This window comes from Salmo salar, chromosome ssa03, assembly GCF_905237065.1.
Source record: "Salmo salar chromosome ssa03, Ssal_v3.1, whole genome shotgun sequence".
NCBI lineage: Eukaryota > Metazoa > Chordata > Actinopteri > Salmoniformes > Salmonidae > Salmo > Salmo salar.
In genome coordinates this window covers 11503274-11520654 of record NC_059444.1, presented here as the reverse complement: position 1 = coordinate 11520654, position 17381 = coordinate 11503274, and the positions used below count along the sequence as shown (strand labels likewise).

The following is a 17381-nucleotide window of genomic DNA, read 5'->3' as shown; positions in this document are numbered from 1 at the left end:
ATATCCATCCATCCATCCTCTGTGAGACTGAGATGAGGCAAAGATGCTTAATGGCTTGAAGGAGGGATGGAGGAGGGGGACGGGAGTTCCAGCGGTGGCTTGAAGGAGGGATGGAGGACGGGGACGGGAGTTCCAGCGGTGGCTTGAAGGAGGGATGGAGGAGGGGGACGGGAGTTCCAGCGGTGGCTTGAAGGAGGGATGGAGGAGGAGGACGGGAGTTCCAGCGGTGGCTTGAAGGAGGGATGGAGGACGGGGACGGGAGTTCCAGCGGTGGCTTGAAGGAGGGATGGAGGAGGGGGACGGGAGTTCCAGCGGTGGCTTGAAGGAGGGATGGAGGAGAAGGATGGGGGTTCCAGCAGTGACTGGCTAGAACTGGCTGGCTGGTGAAAGCTGCCTCCCACTCTCTTGCGCCTTCTTTCACCCTCTTCTCTCACCCCTCCCCCCCTCGCTCTCTCTGTTCCGTCGCTGTGGCTCAGTTGGTAGAGCATGGTGTGTGCAATGCCAGAGTTGTGGGTTCGATTCCCACGGGGGGGCAGTACAAAAATGCATGAAATGAAATGTATGCATTCACTACTGTAAGTCGCTCTGGATAAGAGCGTCTGCTAAATGACAAAAATGTAAGCCCCTGCTCTCTTACCCCTCTCTCTCTCACCCGTCCTCTCTCTCTCTTACCCCCTCCTTTCCCTCACTCCTCACTTTAGTCCCCAACAAACACGCACACCACTGCAGACATCAACATGGAGATTGCCCCCTCCCCCACCCCCCAGAGTGCAGAGTTTGCAGCAGCCTTCCTCTATCCACCACAGTCTTCATTCGTCTTAATATGTCTAGCGCCATCAAGAGAAGTATGGGGTGTTGTTAATAACCAGACTACTTGTTCTTCACTACAAACACTGCAACACAAGGAGAGAAAGACAGTGGGAGGGAAAGAAAGGGCTGGGTAGAGAGAGAAAACACAGGACTCACAAATCTGCAACAACCAATTACACGACAACCTGAACGTCATGGCAACAGAATCACGTGCACTGCACAGGCGCTCTCACTGAGGTCTTCCCTCCAAACACATCACACACACACACGCACACACACATTACTCAGCTGAGTGAAGCCACTGCAGGTCCTCTAGCCACTGCAGGTCCTCTAGCCACTGCAGGTTCTCTAGCCACTGCAGGTCCTCTAGCCACTGCAGGTTCTCTAGCCACTGCAGGTCCTCTAGCCACTGCAGGTCCTCTAACCACTGCAGGCCCTCTAGCCACTGCAGGTCCTCTAACCACTGCAGGTCCTCTAGCCACTGCAGGTCCTCTAGCCACTGCAGGTCCTCTAGCCACTGCAGGTCCTCTAGCCACTGCAGGTCCTCTAACCACTGCAGGTCCTCTAACCACTGCAGGTCCTCTAGCCACTGCAGGTCCTCTAGCCACTGCAGGTCCTCTAGTCTGCAGGTCCTCTAGCCACTGCAGGTCCTCTAGCCACTGCAGGTCCTCTAACCACTGCAGGTCCTCTAGCCACTGCAGGTCCTCTAACCACTGCAGGCCCTCTAGCCACTGCAGGTCCTCTAGCCACTGCAGGTCCTCTAACCACTGCAGGTCCTCTAGTCTGCAGGTCCTCTAGCCACTGCAGGTCCTCTAGCCACTGCAGGTCCTCTAGCCACTGCAGGTCCTCTAGCCACTGCAGGTCCTCTACAGTCCTCTAGCCACTGCAGGTCCTCTAGCCACTGCAGGTCCTCTAACCACTGCAGGTCCTCTAGCCACTGCAGGTCCTCTAGCCACTGCAGGTCCTCTAGCCACTGCAGGTCCTCTAGCCACTGCAGGTCCTCTAACCACTGCAGGTCCTCTAGCCACTGCAGGTCCTCTAGCCACTGCAGGTCCTCTAACCACTGCAGGTCCTCTAGCCACTGCAGGTCCTCTAGCCACTGCAGGTCCTCTAGCCACTGCAGGTCCTCTAGCCACTGCAGGTCCTCTAGCCACTGCAGGTCCTCTAGCCACTGCAGGTCCTCTAGCCACTGCAGGTCCTCTAGCCACTGCAGGTCCTCTAGCCACTGCAGGTCCTCTAGCCACTGCAGGTCCTCTAGTCTGCAGGTCCTTTGCTTCATCTCAATCTCGATATTTGTGTCTGTATACATGTGTCTTCTCTGTGTATCTTCTATTTATATGTTTATTTCATTGGCACTACTTAACTTCAATACAAACATGAGAAGTAATATGGTAATCTGAAAAATAGCCAATCAAATACCCTGCAGCTAATTTACAGAATCTAAGAGGTTGTAGTTGTTTCTAGGAAAAAAGCGTTCCCCTTTTAGCATTGAACGGCCATCATACCGCTGTCTGTTATTTCCCTTTGACTGGAACCTGAACACAACCTTCAATGCAAAAAAAAAGAAGCCCGTCCATCTTTCATAAATCAACACTTTGGCCTCACTCAACTACAAACCCAACTGCCAGAGACAGTGTATCAATCCAAAGAAACCCCATGAAACTTCCCCAACTGGATATTTCGAAATCCTACACGGCTATTCCGTTCAAGCAGATTTGGAATTCATTCTTTACGGAAGACATCAAGGTACTGCATCGTGACCACTGTGACCTCTGAACTATGTGGACTATGTCTTCTGCGTTTTCCCCTGTAGTCATATAGACGTACGGTGGTCATATAGACGTACGGTGGTCATATAGACGTACGGTGGCCATATAGACGTACGGTGGCCATATAGACGTACGGTGGCCATATAGACGTACGGTGGCCATATAGACGTACGGTGGTCATATAGACGTACGGTGGTCATATAGACGTACGGTGGTCATATAGACGTACGGTGGTCATATAGACGTACGGTGGTCATATAGACGTACGGTGGTCATATAGACGTACGGTGGTCATATAGACAGACGGTGGTCATATAGACAGACGGTGGTCATATAGACGTACGGTGGTCATATAGACGTACGGTGGTCATATAGACGTACGGTGGTCATATAGACGTACGGTGGTCATATAGACGTACGGTGGTCATATAGACGTACGGTGGTCATATAGACGTACGGTGGCCATATAGACGTACGGTGGTCATATAGACAGACGGTGGTCATACTGACATCCGTATGTACTATATGTTGAGACAGGATGACAGGAACATGAGTGTGTTCGGTAGGACTCACTACTCAACGTGCGCCATCACTCACACATCCTGTTTTGTTGGACTGGGGGAACACACTCTTGTGACACACTTGTGACACACACTCGAAACAATACATTGTTGTTTGGAGCTTCCTGAAATTGAGTGTACATTTGTAAGGTGAATGAGTTCTGAATAGTAACACAGTGTTGAGTGAACATACTGTATGTCATAACACACTGAATAGTACACAAGTGCATTATTCAAAGTAGGCAGTGATAAGGTGTGTGCCACTGCAGGCTATGGAAATACCTCAGAGCTTTCAACAGGCTCATTGTTGCAATAATGTCAATGTATTCTTTTCAGATAACCCCTATCCATCCCACACAGTACATTATGTTGTGTGCATGAATGCACATTGATAGTTTCTCCTTTACATTGTAGGCTATAGCGCTTTGAGCGTCTGAAAAAGACTGACATTATCAATTACTACTCTTATTATAAACTGGTGAACAAGTTTTTCCAAGTTTGAAACACAATATGAGATCATTTTTTCCGACTGGCCCTGGTCTTCAAACCATAACCGTTGTGTGACTGACTGACCCTCTATCTAGAAGAAAGACACAAAATCGGAAACGCAGAATCTAAATCCCTGGACGTAGCCTAATCCCAACCCACTGAGAACTTCTTTGGTATTTAATAGAAGATATAATCTGTTGTTATGCAATTGATTACAATATGATCCATGAATATAAAAATCCAAGCCAACAGACAAACTATTGAACTTGAATGGACTTCAAAGTGAAGCGAAAGGTTTTTTGTAAATGAATTATAATGGCAGCACAAGTGTATGACCCACATCCATTCATACAATCTGACTATGCACAAGTCCCTACTTTTGGACAAGTTGTTTTAAGTAAAGCCATTTCATAATTTAACTGGAATGAGAGTAGAGACTCTCTAGCAAAACTAGTTGTGCACAAACTCACCTGTTTCCAGTGCGTAAGCATCCCAAGCGTTTTCTCCTTGGTCTCAGAGCAGCATAGCCCCATTCTCGCAAAGGCAATGCCACACGTACAATATAAACTTCCCAAAACTTGAAACTTCCCAAAACTTCTCTGAAATACGTGAGCGTGTCTCTGTTTATCTTTCTGTGTCTGCTTCCTCTCTGTATTCAAGTCTATTCTCTTCTGGCGACAGTCGGGAAACATAAAGTGTTAAACCTGACTGGCTGGCTGGCCCACACAGAGACTAAGCTAAACAACTCCTCACTCAATCATAATGTAGCCCCATGCCTGTTGCCAACTCCTCCCTCCCCCCTCCCTCCCTCCCACTTCCTCCTTTGGTGATAATTCACTGGTAAGATCTCAGCCTCCTGACAATGCCTCTGGCACTGGTCCAAAGAATCAGCACACCTACCTAGACTAAACACACCTACCTAGACTAAACACACCACACCTACCTAGACTAAACACACCACACCTACCTAGACTAAACACACCACACCTACCTAGACTAAACACACCACACCTACCTAGACTAAACACACCACACCTACCTAGACTAAACACACCTACCTAGACTAAACACACCCCACCTACCTAGACTAAACACACCTACCTAGACTAAACACACCTACCTAGACTAAACACACCTACCTAGACTAAACACACCTACCTAGACTAAACACACCACACCTACCTAGACTAAACACACCACACCTACCTAGACTAAACACACCACACCTACCTAGACTAAACACACCACACCTACCTAGATTAAACACACCACACCTACCTAGACTAAACACACCACACCTACCTAGACTAAACACACACTAAACACACCTACCTAGACTAAACACACCACACCTACCTAGACTAAACACAACACACCTACCTAGACTAAACACACCTACCTAGACTAAACACATCTACCTAGACTAAACACACCACACCTACCTAGACTAAACACACCACACCTACCTAGACTAAACACACCACACCTACCTAGACTAAACACACCTACCTAGACTAAACACACCACACCTACCTAGACTAAACACACCTACCTAGACTAAACACACCTACCTAGACTAAACACACCTACCTAGACTAAACACACCACACCTACCTAGACTAAACACACCACACCTACCTAGACTAAACACACCACACCTACCTAGACTAAACACACCTACCTAGACTAAACACACCTACCTAGACTAAACACACCACACCTACCTAGATTAAACACACCACACCTACCTAGACTAAACACACCACACCTACCTAGACTAAACACACACTAAACACACCTACCTAGACTAAACACACCACACCTACCTAGACTAAACACAACACACCTACCTAGACTAAACACACCTACCTAGACTAAACACACCTACCTAGACTAAACACACCACACCTACCTAGACTAAACACACCACACCTACCTAGACTAAACACACCACACCTACCTAGACTAAACACACCTACCTAGACTAAACACACCACAGCTACCTAGACTAAACACACCTACCTAGACTAAACACACCACACCTACCTAGACTAAACTCACCACACCTACCTAGACTAAACTCACCACACCTACCTAGACTAAGCACACCTAGACTAAACACACCACACCTACCTAGACTAAACACACCACACCTACCTAGACTAAACACACCTACCTTGACTCAAAACATCACACCTACCTTGACTCAAAACATCACACCTACCTTGACTCAACACATCACACCTACCAAGACTCAACACATCTACCTTGACACAACAAACCACACCTACCTTGACTCAACACATCACACCTACCTTGACTCAACACATCACACCTACCTAGACTCAACACATCTACCTTGACTCAACACACCACACCTACCTAGACTAAGCACACCAAACACACCTAGACTAAACACACCACACCTACCTAGACTAAACACACCACACCTACCTAGACTAAACACACCACACCTACCTAGACTAAACACACCTACCTTGACTCAACACATCACACCTACCTAGACTAAACACACCACACCTACCTAGACTAAACACACCACATCTACCTAGACTAAACACACCTACCTAAACACACCACACCTACCTAGACTCAACACACCACACCTACCTAGACTAAACACACACTAAACACACCTACCTAGACTAAACACACCACACCTACCTAGACTAAACACAACACACCTACTTAGACTAAACACACCTACCTAGACTAAACACATCTACCTAGACTAAACACACCACACCTACCTAGACTAAACACACCACACCTACCTAGACTAAACACACCACACCTACCTAGACTAAACACACCTACCTAGACTAAACACACCACACCTACCTAGACTAAACACACCACACCTACCTAGACTAAACACACCTACCTAGACTAAACACACCTACCTAGACTAAACACACCACACATACCTAGACTAAACACACCACACCTACCTAGACTAAACACACCACACCTACCTAGACTAAACACACCACACCTACCTAGACTAAACACACCTACCTAGACTAAACACACCACACCTACCTAGATTAAAACACACCACACCTACCTAGACTAAACACACCACACCTACCTAGACTAAACACACACTAAACACACCTACCTAGACTAAACACACCACACCTACCTAGACTAAACACAACACACCTACCTAGACTAAACACACCTACCTAGACTAAACACACCTACCTAGACTAAACACACCACACCTACCTAGACTAAACACACCACACCTACCTAGACTAAACACACCACACCTACCTAGACTAAACACACCTACCTAGACTAAACACACCACACCTACCTAGACTAAACACACCTACCTAGACTAAACACACCACACCTACCTAGACTAAACTCACCACACCTACCTAGACTAAACTCACCACACCTACCTAGACTAAACACACCACACCTACCTAGACTAAACACACCACACCTACCTAGACTAAACACACCACACCTACCTAGACTAAGCACACCTAGACTAAACACACCACACCTACCTAGACTAAACACACCACACCTACCTAGACTAAACACACCTACCTTGACTCAACACATCACACCTACCTTGACTCAACACATCACACCTACCTAGACTCAACACATCTACCTTGACTCAACACACCACACCTACCTAGACTAAGCACACCAAACACACCTAGACTAAACACACCACACCTACCTAGACTAAACACACCACACCTACCTAGACTAAACACACCACACCTACCTAGACTAAACACATCTACCTTGACTCAACACATCACACCTACCTAGACTAAACACACCACACCTACCTAGACTAAACACACCACACCTACCTAGACTAAACACACCACACCACATCTACCTAGACTAAACACACCTACCTAAACACACCACACCTACCTAGACTCAACACACCACACCTACCTAGACTAAACACATCTACCTAGACTAAACTCACCACACCTACCTAGACTAAACTCACCACACCTACCTAGACTAAACACACCACACCTACCTAGACTAAACACACCACACCTACCTAGACTAAACACACCACACCTACCTAGACTAAGCACACCTAGACTAAACACACCACACCTACCTAGACTAAACACACCTACCTTGACTCAACATATCACACCTACCTTGACTCAACACATCACACCTACCTAGACTCAACACATCTACCTTGACTCAACACACCACACCTACCTAGACTAAGCACACCAAACACACCTAGACTAAACACACCACACCTACCTAGACTAAACACACCACACCTACCTAGACTAAACACACCACACCTACCTAGACTAAACACACCACACCACATCTACCTAGACTAAACACACCTACCTAAACACACCACACCTACCTAGACTCAACACACCACACCTACCTAGACTAAACACATCTACCTAGACACCTACCTAGACTAAACACACCTACCTAAACTAAACACACCATACCTACCTAGACTAAACACACCACACCTACCTAGACTAAACACACCACACCTACCTAGACTAAACTCACCACACCGAACCTAGACTAAACACACCACACCTACCTAGACTAAACACATCACATCTACCTAGACTAAACACACCACATCTACCTAGACTAAACACACCTACCTAGACTAAACACACCTACCTAGACTAAACACACCACACCTACCTAGACTCACCACACCTACCTAGACTAAACACATCACACCTACCTAGACTAAACACATCACACCTACCTAGACTAAACACACCACCCCTACCTAGACTAAACACACCACATCTACCTAGACTAAACACACCTACCTAGACCAAACACACCTACCTAGACTAAACACACCACACCTACCTAGACTAAACACACCACACCTACCTAGACTAAACACACCACACCTACCTAGACTAAACACACCACACCTACCTAGACTAAACACACCTACCTAGACTAAACACACCTACCTAGACTAAACACACCTACCTAGACTAAACACACCACACCTACCTAGACTAAACACACCACACCTACCTAGACTAAACACACCACACCTACCTAGACTAAACACACCTACCTTGACTCAACACATCACACCTACCTTGACTCAACACATCACACCTACCTAGACTCAACACATCTACCTTGACTCAACACACCACACCTACCTAGACTAAGCACACCAAACACACCTAGACTAAACACACCACACCTACCTAGACTAAACACACCACACCTACCTAGACTAAACACACCACACCTACCTAGACTAAACACACCTACCTTGACTCAACACATCACACCTACCTAGACTAAACACACCACACCTACCTAGACTAAACACACCACACCTACCTAGACTAAACACACCACACCACATCTACCTAGACTAAACACACCTACCTAAACACACCACACCTACCTAGACTCAACACACCACACCTACCTAGACTAAACACATCTACCTAGACTAAACTCACCACACCTACCTAGACTAAACTCACCACACCTACCTAGACTAAACACACCACACCTACCTAGACTAAACACACCACACCTACCTAGACTAAACACACCACACCTACCTAGACTAAGCACACCTAGACTAAACACACCACACCTACCTAGACTAAACACACCTACCTTGACTCAACATATCACACCTACCTTGACTCAACACATCACACCTACCTAGACTCAACACATCTACCTTGACTCAACACACCACACCTACCTAGACTAAGCACACCAAACACACCTAGACTAAACACACCACACCTACCTAGACTAAACACACCACACCACATCTACCTAGACTAAACACACCTACCTAAACACACCACACCTACCTAGACTCAACACACCACACCTACCTAGACTAAACACATCTACCTAGACACCTACCTAGACTAAACACACCTACCTAAACTAAACACACCATACCTACCTAGACTAAACACACCACACCTACCTAGACTAAACACACCACACCTACCTAGACTAAACTCACCACACCGAACCTAGACTAAACACACCACACCTACCTAGACTAAACACATCACATCTACCTAGACTAAACACACCACATCTACCTAGACTAAACACACCTACCTAGACTAAACACACCTACCTAGACTAAACACACCACACCTACCTAGACTCACCACACCTACCTAGACTAAACACATCACACCTACCTAGACTAAACACATCACACCTACCTAGACTAAACACACCACCCCTACCTAGACTAAACACACCACATCTACCTAGACTAAACACACCTACCTAGACCAAACACACCTACCTAGACTAAACACACCACACCTACCTAGACTCACCACACCTACCTAGACTAAACACACCACACCTACCTAGACTAAACACACCACACCTACCTAGACTAAACACATCACACCTACCTAGACTAAACTCACCACACCTACCTAGACTAAACTCACCACACCTACCTAGACTCAACACATGACCTAGATCTGTAATGTATGTGAAGTCTCTCTTTACAGAATACCTGACAGTCATACTGATGCACTGTATTGTAGACTATTAGGGAGGTAAGTGAAAATTTATTTGGAATGAGATGTTCGACGAACAGGTGTCCACATACTTCTAGTCATGTATTGTATCTTTCCCTCTTTCTATTTGCAATAGAAGATGTCCTGGCCTCATTCTCATCTCACAGTGAAACTGGATTTGAGGTTTGGTTGATTTAAAGCAAAGAGATACAACAGATTGCAATGTTAGCACTACTCCCGAGTGGCGCAGCGGTCTAAGGTACTGCATCTCAGTGCTAGAGGCGTCACTACAGGCCCTTGTTCGATCCCAGGCTGTATCACAACCGGCCGTGATCGTAAGTCCCATAGGGTGGCGCACAATTGGCCCAGCATCATCCGGGTTAAGGGAGTGATCAAATTAAGATCCTACATATGTAGGAAGACAGAAAAAGGGGGAGATAGGGGAGGCCATAGAAATTAGGATACAAGAAAGAGAGAAAGAGAGACTGATTATGGATAGATAAAAATATAGTTTTTGGGGGGGGGAACTCAGATTTCACGGTCAGTCTTCACTGACATTTTCAACCTCTCCTTGACAGTCATTGTAAATAAGAATTTGTTCTTAACTGACTTGCCAAGTTAAATAAAGGTTAATAAAAATACTGATCCAAGCTGACAAAGCCTCTAACAAAGCCTCTAACAAAGCCTGTTTCCTGCACAGGGCATGTGGGAAATTGTCTAGTAAGAAAATCGAATTTAAAAAAATCTATTCTACCATTTAAAAAAAAGAAAGAAAGTATGTTGTTTTGGATATATCTTGATGGTTCGAGAAGCAGTTTGTAGACACAAAGACAATTTCTGTGCAGGCAGAAAAACGTTAAAGGGTTTAGAACTATAGATAAAGGAGTCTCATTAGTATGGATACTAGTCGTTCAATATCATTATCAAACTGTCATTTAACAACCTTTACCCTCCCTCAAGACACTGACTCAAAAACTTGCACATCTGTGTCAATAATTCCGTCATTCAGGTCTAAAGACCGCGGCACGTGAGTTCGAGTTTCCTACCGGCACTTGGATGCTCCACTAGCCTGCAAAGCCACTCTCGCTAACGTGATTCAGATGGCTGTGTTTGTCTAAGGCCCAGAGTTGACCAGAGCTAACGTGATTCAGATGGCTGTGTTTGTCTAAGGCCCAGAGTTGACCAGAGCTAACGTGATTCAGATGGCTGTGTTTGTCTAAGGCCCAGAGTTGACCAGAGCTAACGTGATTCAGATGGCTGTGTTTGTCTAAGGCCCAGAGTTGACCAGAGCTAACGTGATTCAGATGGCTGTGTTTGTCTAAGGCCCAGAGTTGACCAGAGCTAACGTCTGTATGGACGTGTGGGGAACTTAATGACAGTAGACCAGCAGCTATAGGACTGTGTGGAACAAAAGTCTCCACACCCAGTGGACCAGGGTTAGGATCAACCAATGGAATAGTCCCCAATGTGAACACCCTACACATCTGGCACTCCAGGCTCAATCGAATGACAGATCATATCGAATCAAATCAAAAGCCCTTACCCAACAATGCAGTTAAGAAAAATAAGTATTTACTAAAATAAACTGAAGTAAAAAATGTATAAATAAAAGAATGCCAAGACTCTGCAAAGCTGTCATCAAGGCAAAGGGTGGCTACTTTGAACAATCTCAAAAATGAAATATTTGTTTAACACTTTTTTGGTTACTACATGATTCCATATGTGTTATTTCATAGTTTTGATGTCTTCAATATTATTCTACAATGTAGAAAATAGTAAAAATAAAGAAAAACCCTTGAATGAGTAGGTGTGTCCAACCTTTTGACTGGTCCTGGAGCAGTTCCTTTTGTCCAGGTGGGAAAGGGCAGTCTGGAGTGCAATAGAGATTGCATAATCTGTGGATCTGTTGGGGCGCTATGCAAATTGGAGTGGGTCAAGGGTTTCAAATCAAATCAAATTTTATTGGTCACATGTTTAACAGATGTTATTGCGGGTGTAGCGAAATGCTTGTTTCTAGCTCTGACAGTGCAGTAATATCTAACAACCACAGGGTGGCGCTCAATTGGCCCAGCGTCGTCCAGGTTAGGCCGTCATTGTAAATAAGAATTTGTTCTTAACTGACTTGCCTAGTTAAAAAAAGGTTAAATAAATAAATATATCTAACAAATTCACAACATATTCCCAATACACGCAAATCTAAGTAAAGGAATGGAATTAAGAATATATAAATATTTGGATGAGCAATGTCAGGGCAGCATAGACTAAGATACAGTAGAATATAATATAATACAGTATATACATATGAGATGAGTAATGCAAAATATGTAAAAACTATTAAAGTGACTAGTGTTCCATTTATTAAAGTGGCCAGTGATTCAAGTCTATGTATATAGTCAGCAGCCTCTCTGTGCTAGTGAATGCTGTTTAACAATCTGATGGCCTTGAGATAGAAGCTGTTTTTCAGTCTCTCAATCGCACCTTTGATGCACCTGTACTGACCTCGCCTTCTGGACGATAGCGAGGTGAACAGGCAGTAGCTCGGGTGGTTGTTGTCCTTGACATCGGGTGCTGTAGGTGTCCTGGAGGGCAGGTAGTTTGCCCCCGGGATAATGGTGTTGATGTGCTTCTACACCTGCATTGCTTGCTGTTTGGGGTTTTAGGCTGGGTTTCTGATATCAGCTGATGTAAGAAGGGCTATATAAATACATTTGATTTGATGTGAGCCATGACCAGCCTTTCAAAGCATTTCATGGCTACAGACGTGAGTGCTACGGGTCAGTAGTCATTTATGCAGGTTACCTTAGTGTTCTTGGACACAGGGACTATGGTGGTCTGCTTGAAACATGTTGGTACTACAGACTTAGTCAGGGACATGTTGAAAATGCATTTGAAAAGAGAACAAATGCTGTTTGATCTGCAACTCTGGTTCATACTATGAGATATCCCACTGAGTAGCGTACAAACACATGCCATGTGTAGCACTGGGGGACGTCGCACCATTCTCAACTTCCATATATCAATAAAGACTACGTGGCTCACACACCATTGCACAAGAGGACTCATCTGACTGGGGATTTGAACCTGCGACCTTCTAGCCTCCGCTTCCCGGTCCAATTCCCAAAGCACTGGACTTGGGGAACCGGCAACCATCCATCTTAAAGGCCTTTGAGTCACAGTGTACTGAATGTTGTACTGGTGCATGTTCAGGGTCTCTGAGCTCATTGGGCTCAGTGGGCCCAGTGACGTTAATAACTGTAGAGGGGGTCCCAGTAACGTTAATAACGGTAGAGGGGGTCCCAGTAACGTTAATAACGGTAGAGGGGGTCCCAGTGACGTTAATAACGGTAGAGGGGGTCCCAGTGACGTTAATAACGGTAGAGGGGGTCCCAGTGACGTTAATAACGGTATAGGGGGTCCCAGTGACGTTAATAACGGTAGAGGGGATCCCAGTGACGTTAATAACGGTAGAGGGGGTCCCAGTGACGTTAATAACTGTAGAGGGGGTCCCAGTGACGTTAATAACGGTAGAGGGGGTCCCAGTGACGTTAATAACGGTAGAGGGGGTCCCAGTGACGTTAATAACGGTATAGGGGGTCCCAGTGACGTTAATAACGGTAGAGGGGGTCCCAGTGACGTTAATAACGGTATAGGGGATCCCAGTGACGTTAATAACGGTAGAGGGGGTCCCAGTGACGTTAATAACGGTAGAGGGGGTCCCAGTGACGTTAATAACGGTAGAGGGGGTCCCAGTGACGTTAATAACGGTAGAGGGGGTCCCAGTGACGTTAATAACTGTATAGGGGGTCCCAGTGACGTTAATAACGGTAGAGGGGGTCCCAGTGACGTTAATAACGGTAGAGGGGATCCCAGTGACGTTAATAACGGTAGAGGGGGTCCCAGTGACGTTAATAACGGTAGAGGGGGTCCCAGTGACGTTAATAACGGTAGAGGGGGTCCCAGTGACGTTAATAACGGTAGAGGGGGTCCCAGTGACGTTAATAACGGTAGAGGGGGTCCCAGTGACGTTAATAACGGTAGAGGGGGTCCCAGTGATGTTAATAACTGTAGAGGGGGTCCCAGTGACGTTAATAACGGTAGAGTGAGTCACAGTGATGTTAATAACTGTGGAGGGAGTCTGTAGGAACTCCTGGCCATTGTAGTCTGGTGGCCTGGCTGGGAGAAGAGAAAGGAGAGGGAGGAGGAGAAGATGGGAGAAGGAGGGGAGGGAGAAGATGGGAGGAGCAGGGGAGGGAGGGGAGGGAGAAGAGGGAGAAGTGGAGGGAGAAGGGGTGAGAAAAGGGGGAGAAGGATAAGAGGAGGGAGTAGAGGGGGAGAAGGATAAGAGGAGGGAGTAGAGGGGGAGAAGGATAAGAGGAGGGAGTAGAGGGGGAGAAGGATAAGAGGAGGGAGTAGAGGGGGGAGAAGGATAAGAGGAGGGAGTAGAGGGGGGGAGAAGAGGGGGGAGAAGGATAAGCAGAGGGAGTAGAGGGGGGAGAAGGATAAGCAGAGGGAGTAGAGGGGGGAGAAGGATAAGCAGAGGGAGTAGAGGGGGGAGAAGGATAAGCAGAGGGAGTAGAGGGGGGAGAAGAGGGGGGAGAAGGATAAGCAGAGGGAGTAGAGGGGGGAGAAGGATAAGCATAGGGAGTAGAGGGGGGAGGGGAGGCTGTGTTGTGGTCAGGATAAAGAGAGACATGGTCACAGTCACCTCTCATCACGGTTAGGGTAGGCCCCACACCAGCTGACTGCAGCTCCACTGTAATGCCACTGTTTGTAGGCCAGGGGAACTCAGAAGTGGGCCTCCCAACCTGAATCCTTTGGTCGGAGTTTGCAGTACTGTTCTTCACTATGCGAGAGTAGGCTAATTGTAAACATTATTGGAGGCGAGTTTCCCCTCTTACAATGTAAAGTGTGGAGAACTTTTAAAATCATTATTCATTATTCCATTGCTATATGGCTTACCAACACGGCAATCAACTGTAACAGCGAGCCTAGCATGCTACTGTCAAACCAGACTGAACTCTCCTTCATAATAGTTCAATCTAAAACCAGTTAGAAATACCAGAGTTATACCAAGAAAGGTCAGGTTTTGGTCATGAATCCCGACAAAGGTTTTATCCGTTGACTAATGTCTGGCTAATATGAGCTATCCCAGGCGCGAAGACGTCTTCAGACAAAAACACCTATGGCCTAGTGACGTCAACATTATAGAAATTGACACACAGAATGTCACGCACAATAGGGACTCTATTCTATATTGTTTTATGCAGCGTTGTATGTATAATGCGTGAATGACAGTCTTACGCAGAAAAGACAACAAATGGACATATTGGTATTCAGATAGGCGTGTTACTCAACGAGAACAGTAGTCTATGGTCCTCTATGCAAACTAGCCACTGTTTACGCATTTTACAGCAGAGCCATAAAACGCCGGTAGCCATTGACACACACAACCACAGGATGCTAGTCACTTTGCAACTACGTCAATGCTAATCAAAGCAGTCTTCATATTGCACACATTGCACAGTGAAGACTAACAAAGACCTTTTGTGCTGTCACCAAGCAGAAGTAACATTAGTCCAATATTATCTCAGCCAAGTCACGTCTCGTTTCTGTGTACTGACGAGCTACTGACCATATCACACAGTATCATCTCAGCCATAGTCTAAACACACTTCGATGGTTCGTTTCAAATTGTGTTGTGGCAAGTTTGTGTTGTTGTAAGGAGCACGTTGTGGTTGCCTTATGGTCATGTTGTGTAGTGGTTGCATAATGGTTGTGTAGTGGTTGCATAATGGTTGTGTAGTGGTTGCATAATGGTTGTGTAGTGGTTGCATAATGGTTGTGTAGTGGTTGCATAATGGTTGTGTAGTGGTTGCATAATGGTTGTGTAGTGGTTGCATAATGGTTGTGTAGTGGTTGCATTACGGTCACGTTGTGTTCTGGATGCGTTATGATCATGTTGTGGTTTCATTACCTTCATGTTGTGTTGTGGTTGCATAATGGTTGTGTTGTGGTTTCATTACCTTCATGTTGTGTTGTGGTTTCGTTAAGAGTTATTTTGTGTTGTGTTATGGTCATAATAACAACGTTCCAGCTCAGTCTTACCTTGTTGGAGGCCATGTCGCTGACGGAGCGGTAGGTCTGGATGGTCTCCAGCTGGTCCAGACACCAGTCCAGCTCCTCCATCGTCTCCATGGCCAGCTTCTGGTACGACTCGTCTGCCAACAGACACACAGCAGAAACAAACTCAGGACCCAGCGGCTCCATGTCCGACACGGAGCATGGTGGGGGTCCCAGGGCAGGGTGGTCATGCCGTATGGAGGTCCCAGGATGTCCGGGTGGGGAGGCGTGAAGAGGTGAGCAGTGCTCTTTCATAGTACGTGGTGGTCTGGTTAACTCTCAGGCAACGAGAGCAGCTAAGAGTCGCAATAGTGTTTCTGTCTCTCTGGGGCAATGTTTCCCCTCCCTTCCTCCCTCCCTCCCTCCCCTTGTGTTATTGATGTGTCAGTAACCCCCCTCCTGCCTGAGGGGCGTTTGGGGGAGGGGGGTGGAGCCCTGCCAACATACTCACCCTCCTCGCATGAGATGCTTCACTGCACCACACACACACACCACAACTACTGCCACACACACACACACACACACACACACACACACACACACACACACACACACACACACACACACACACACACACACACACACACACACACAACTGCTACCAGACTCTTATTATACTGCCCAGTTTATATACTGCCCCCGTTCCCCAATACATGTATAAATATTGGACAATAAATTGTTCCTTCCTGTATTATATTTCATGCTAAAATGTATTATTCTACTGTTCTTATTGTTGTTATATTGTCGAGCAGGAACCTGCATGTAAGCATTTCATTGGACGATGTATACCATGCGTGTCCCGTACAAACGACTAATAAAAACTCAGAACACCAGGGCTACACTGTAGCATATACTGTATAGCCTTAAGGGCTAGTGGGGTTGGTTTGAGGATGGCCCAGGTCCTTAATACTCACACACGTGTTAACTGCTGTACATGCTGTATGTCTAGGAGGCTTCAACTGGGAAAACTACACTGTTGCTCCCGGATAGAGGGGAGAGTCATAGAAAGATACGGGTGAAATAGGGAGACATACGGATGTACTGAAGCATCTTAATTTGACCAGTAT

The 17381-nt window shown here is 46.1% G+C and overlaps 1 protein-coding gene across 4 annotated transcripts in view; it reads right to left on the bottom strand.

The window, feature by feature from the left end:
* The window catches only part of LOC106598452 (cAMP-specific 3',5'-cyclic phosphodiesterase 4B), a 95631-nt gene that overhangs the window by 12509 nt on the left and 65741 nt on the right, over positions 1 to 17381 (bottom strand). For 3 of the 4 annotated variants that reach the window (XM_014189494.2, XM_014189500.2, XM_045714497.1), the window contains one exon: positions 16300 to 16412. In XM_014189494.2, the coding sequence (XP_014044969.1) occupies positions 16300 to 16412 (113 nt within the window). Of the gene's footprint in view, positions 1 to 4098; positions 4361 to 16299; positions 16413 to 17381 lie in introns of those variants that run through there. The other variant, XM_045714496.1, reaches the window with a different exon arrangement.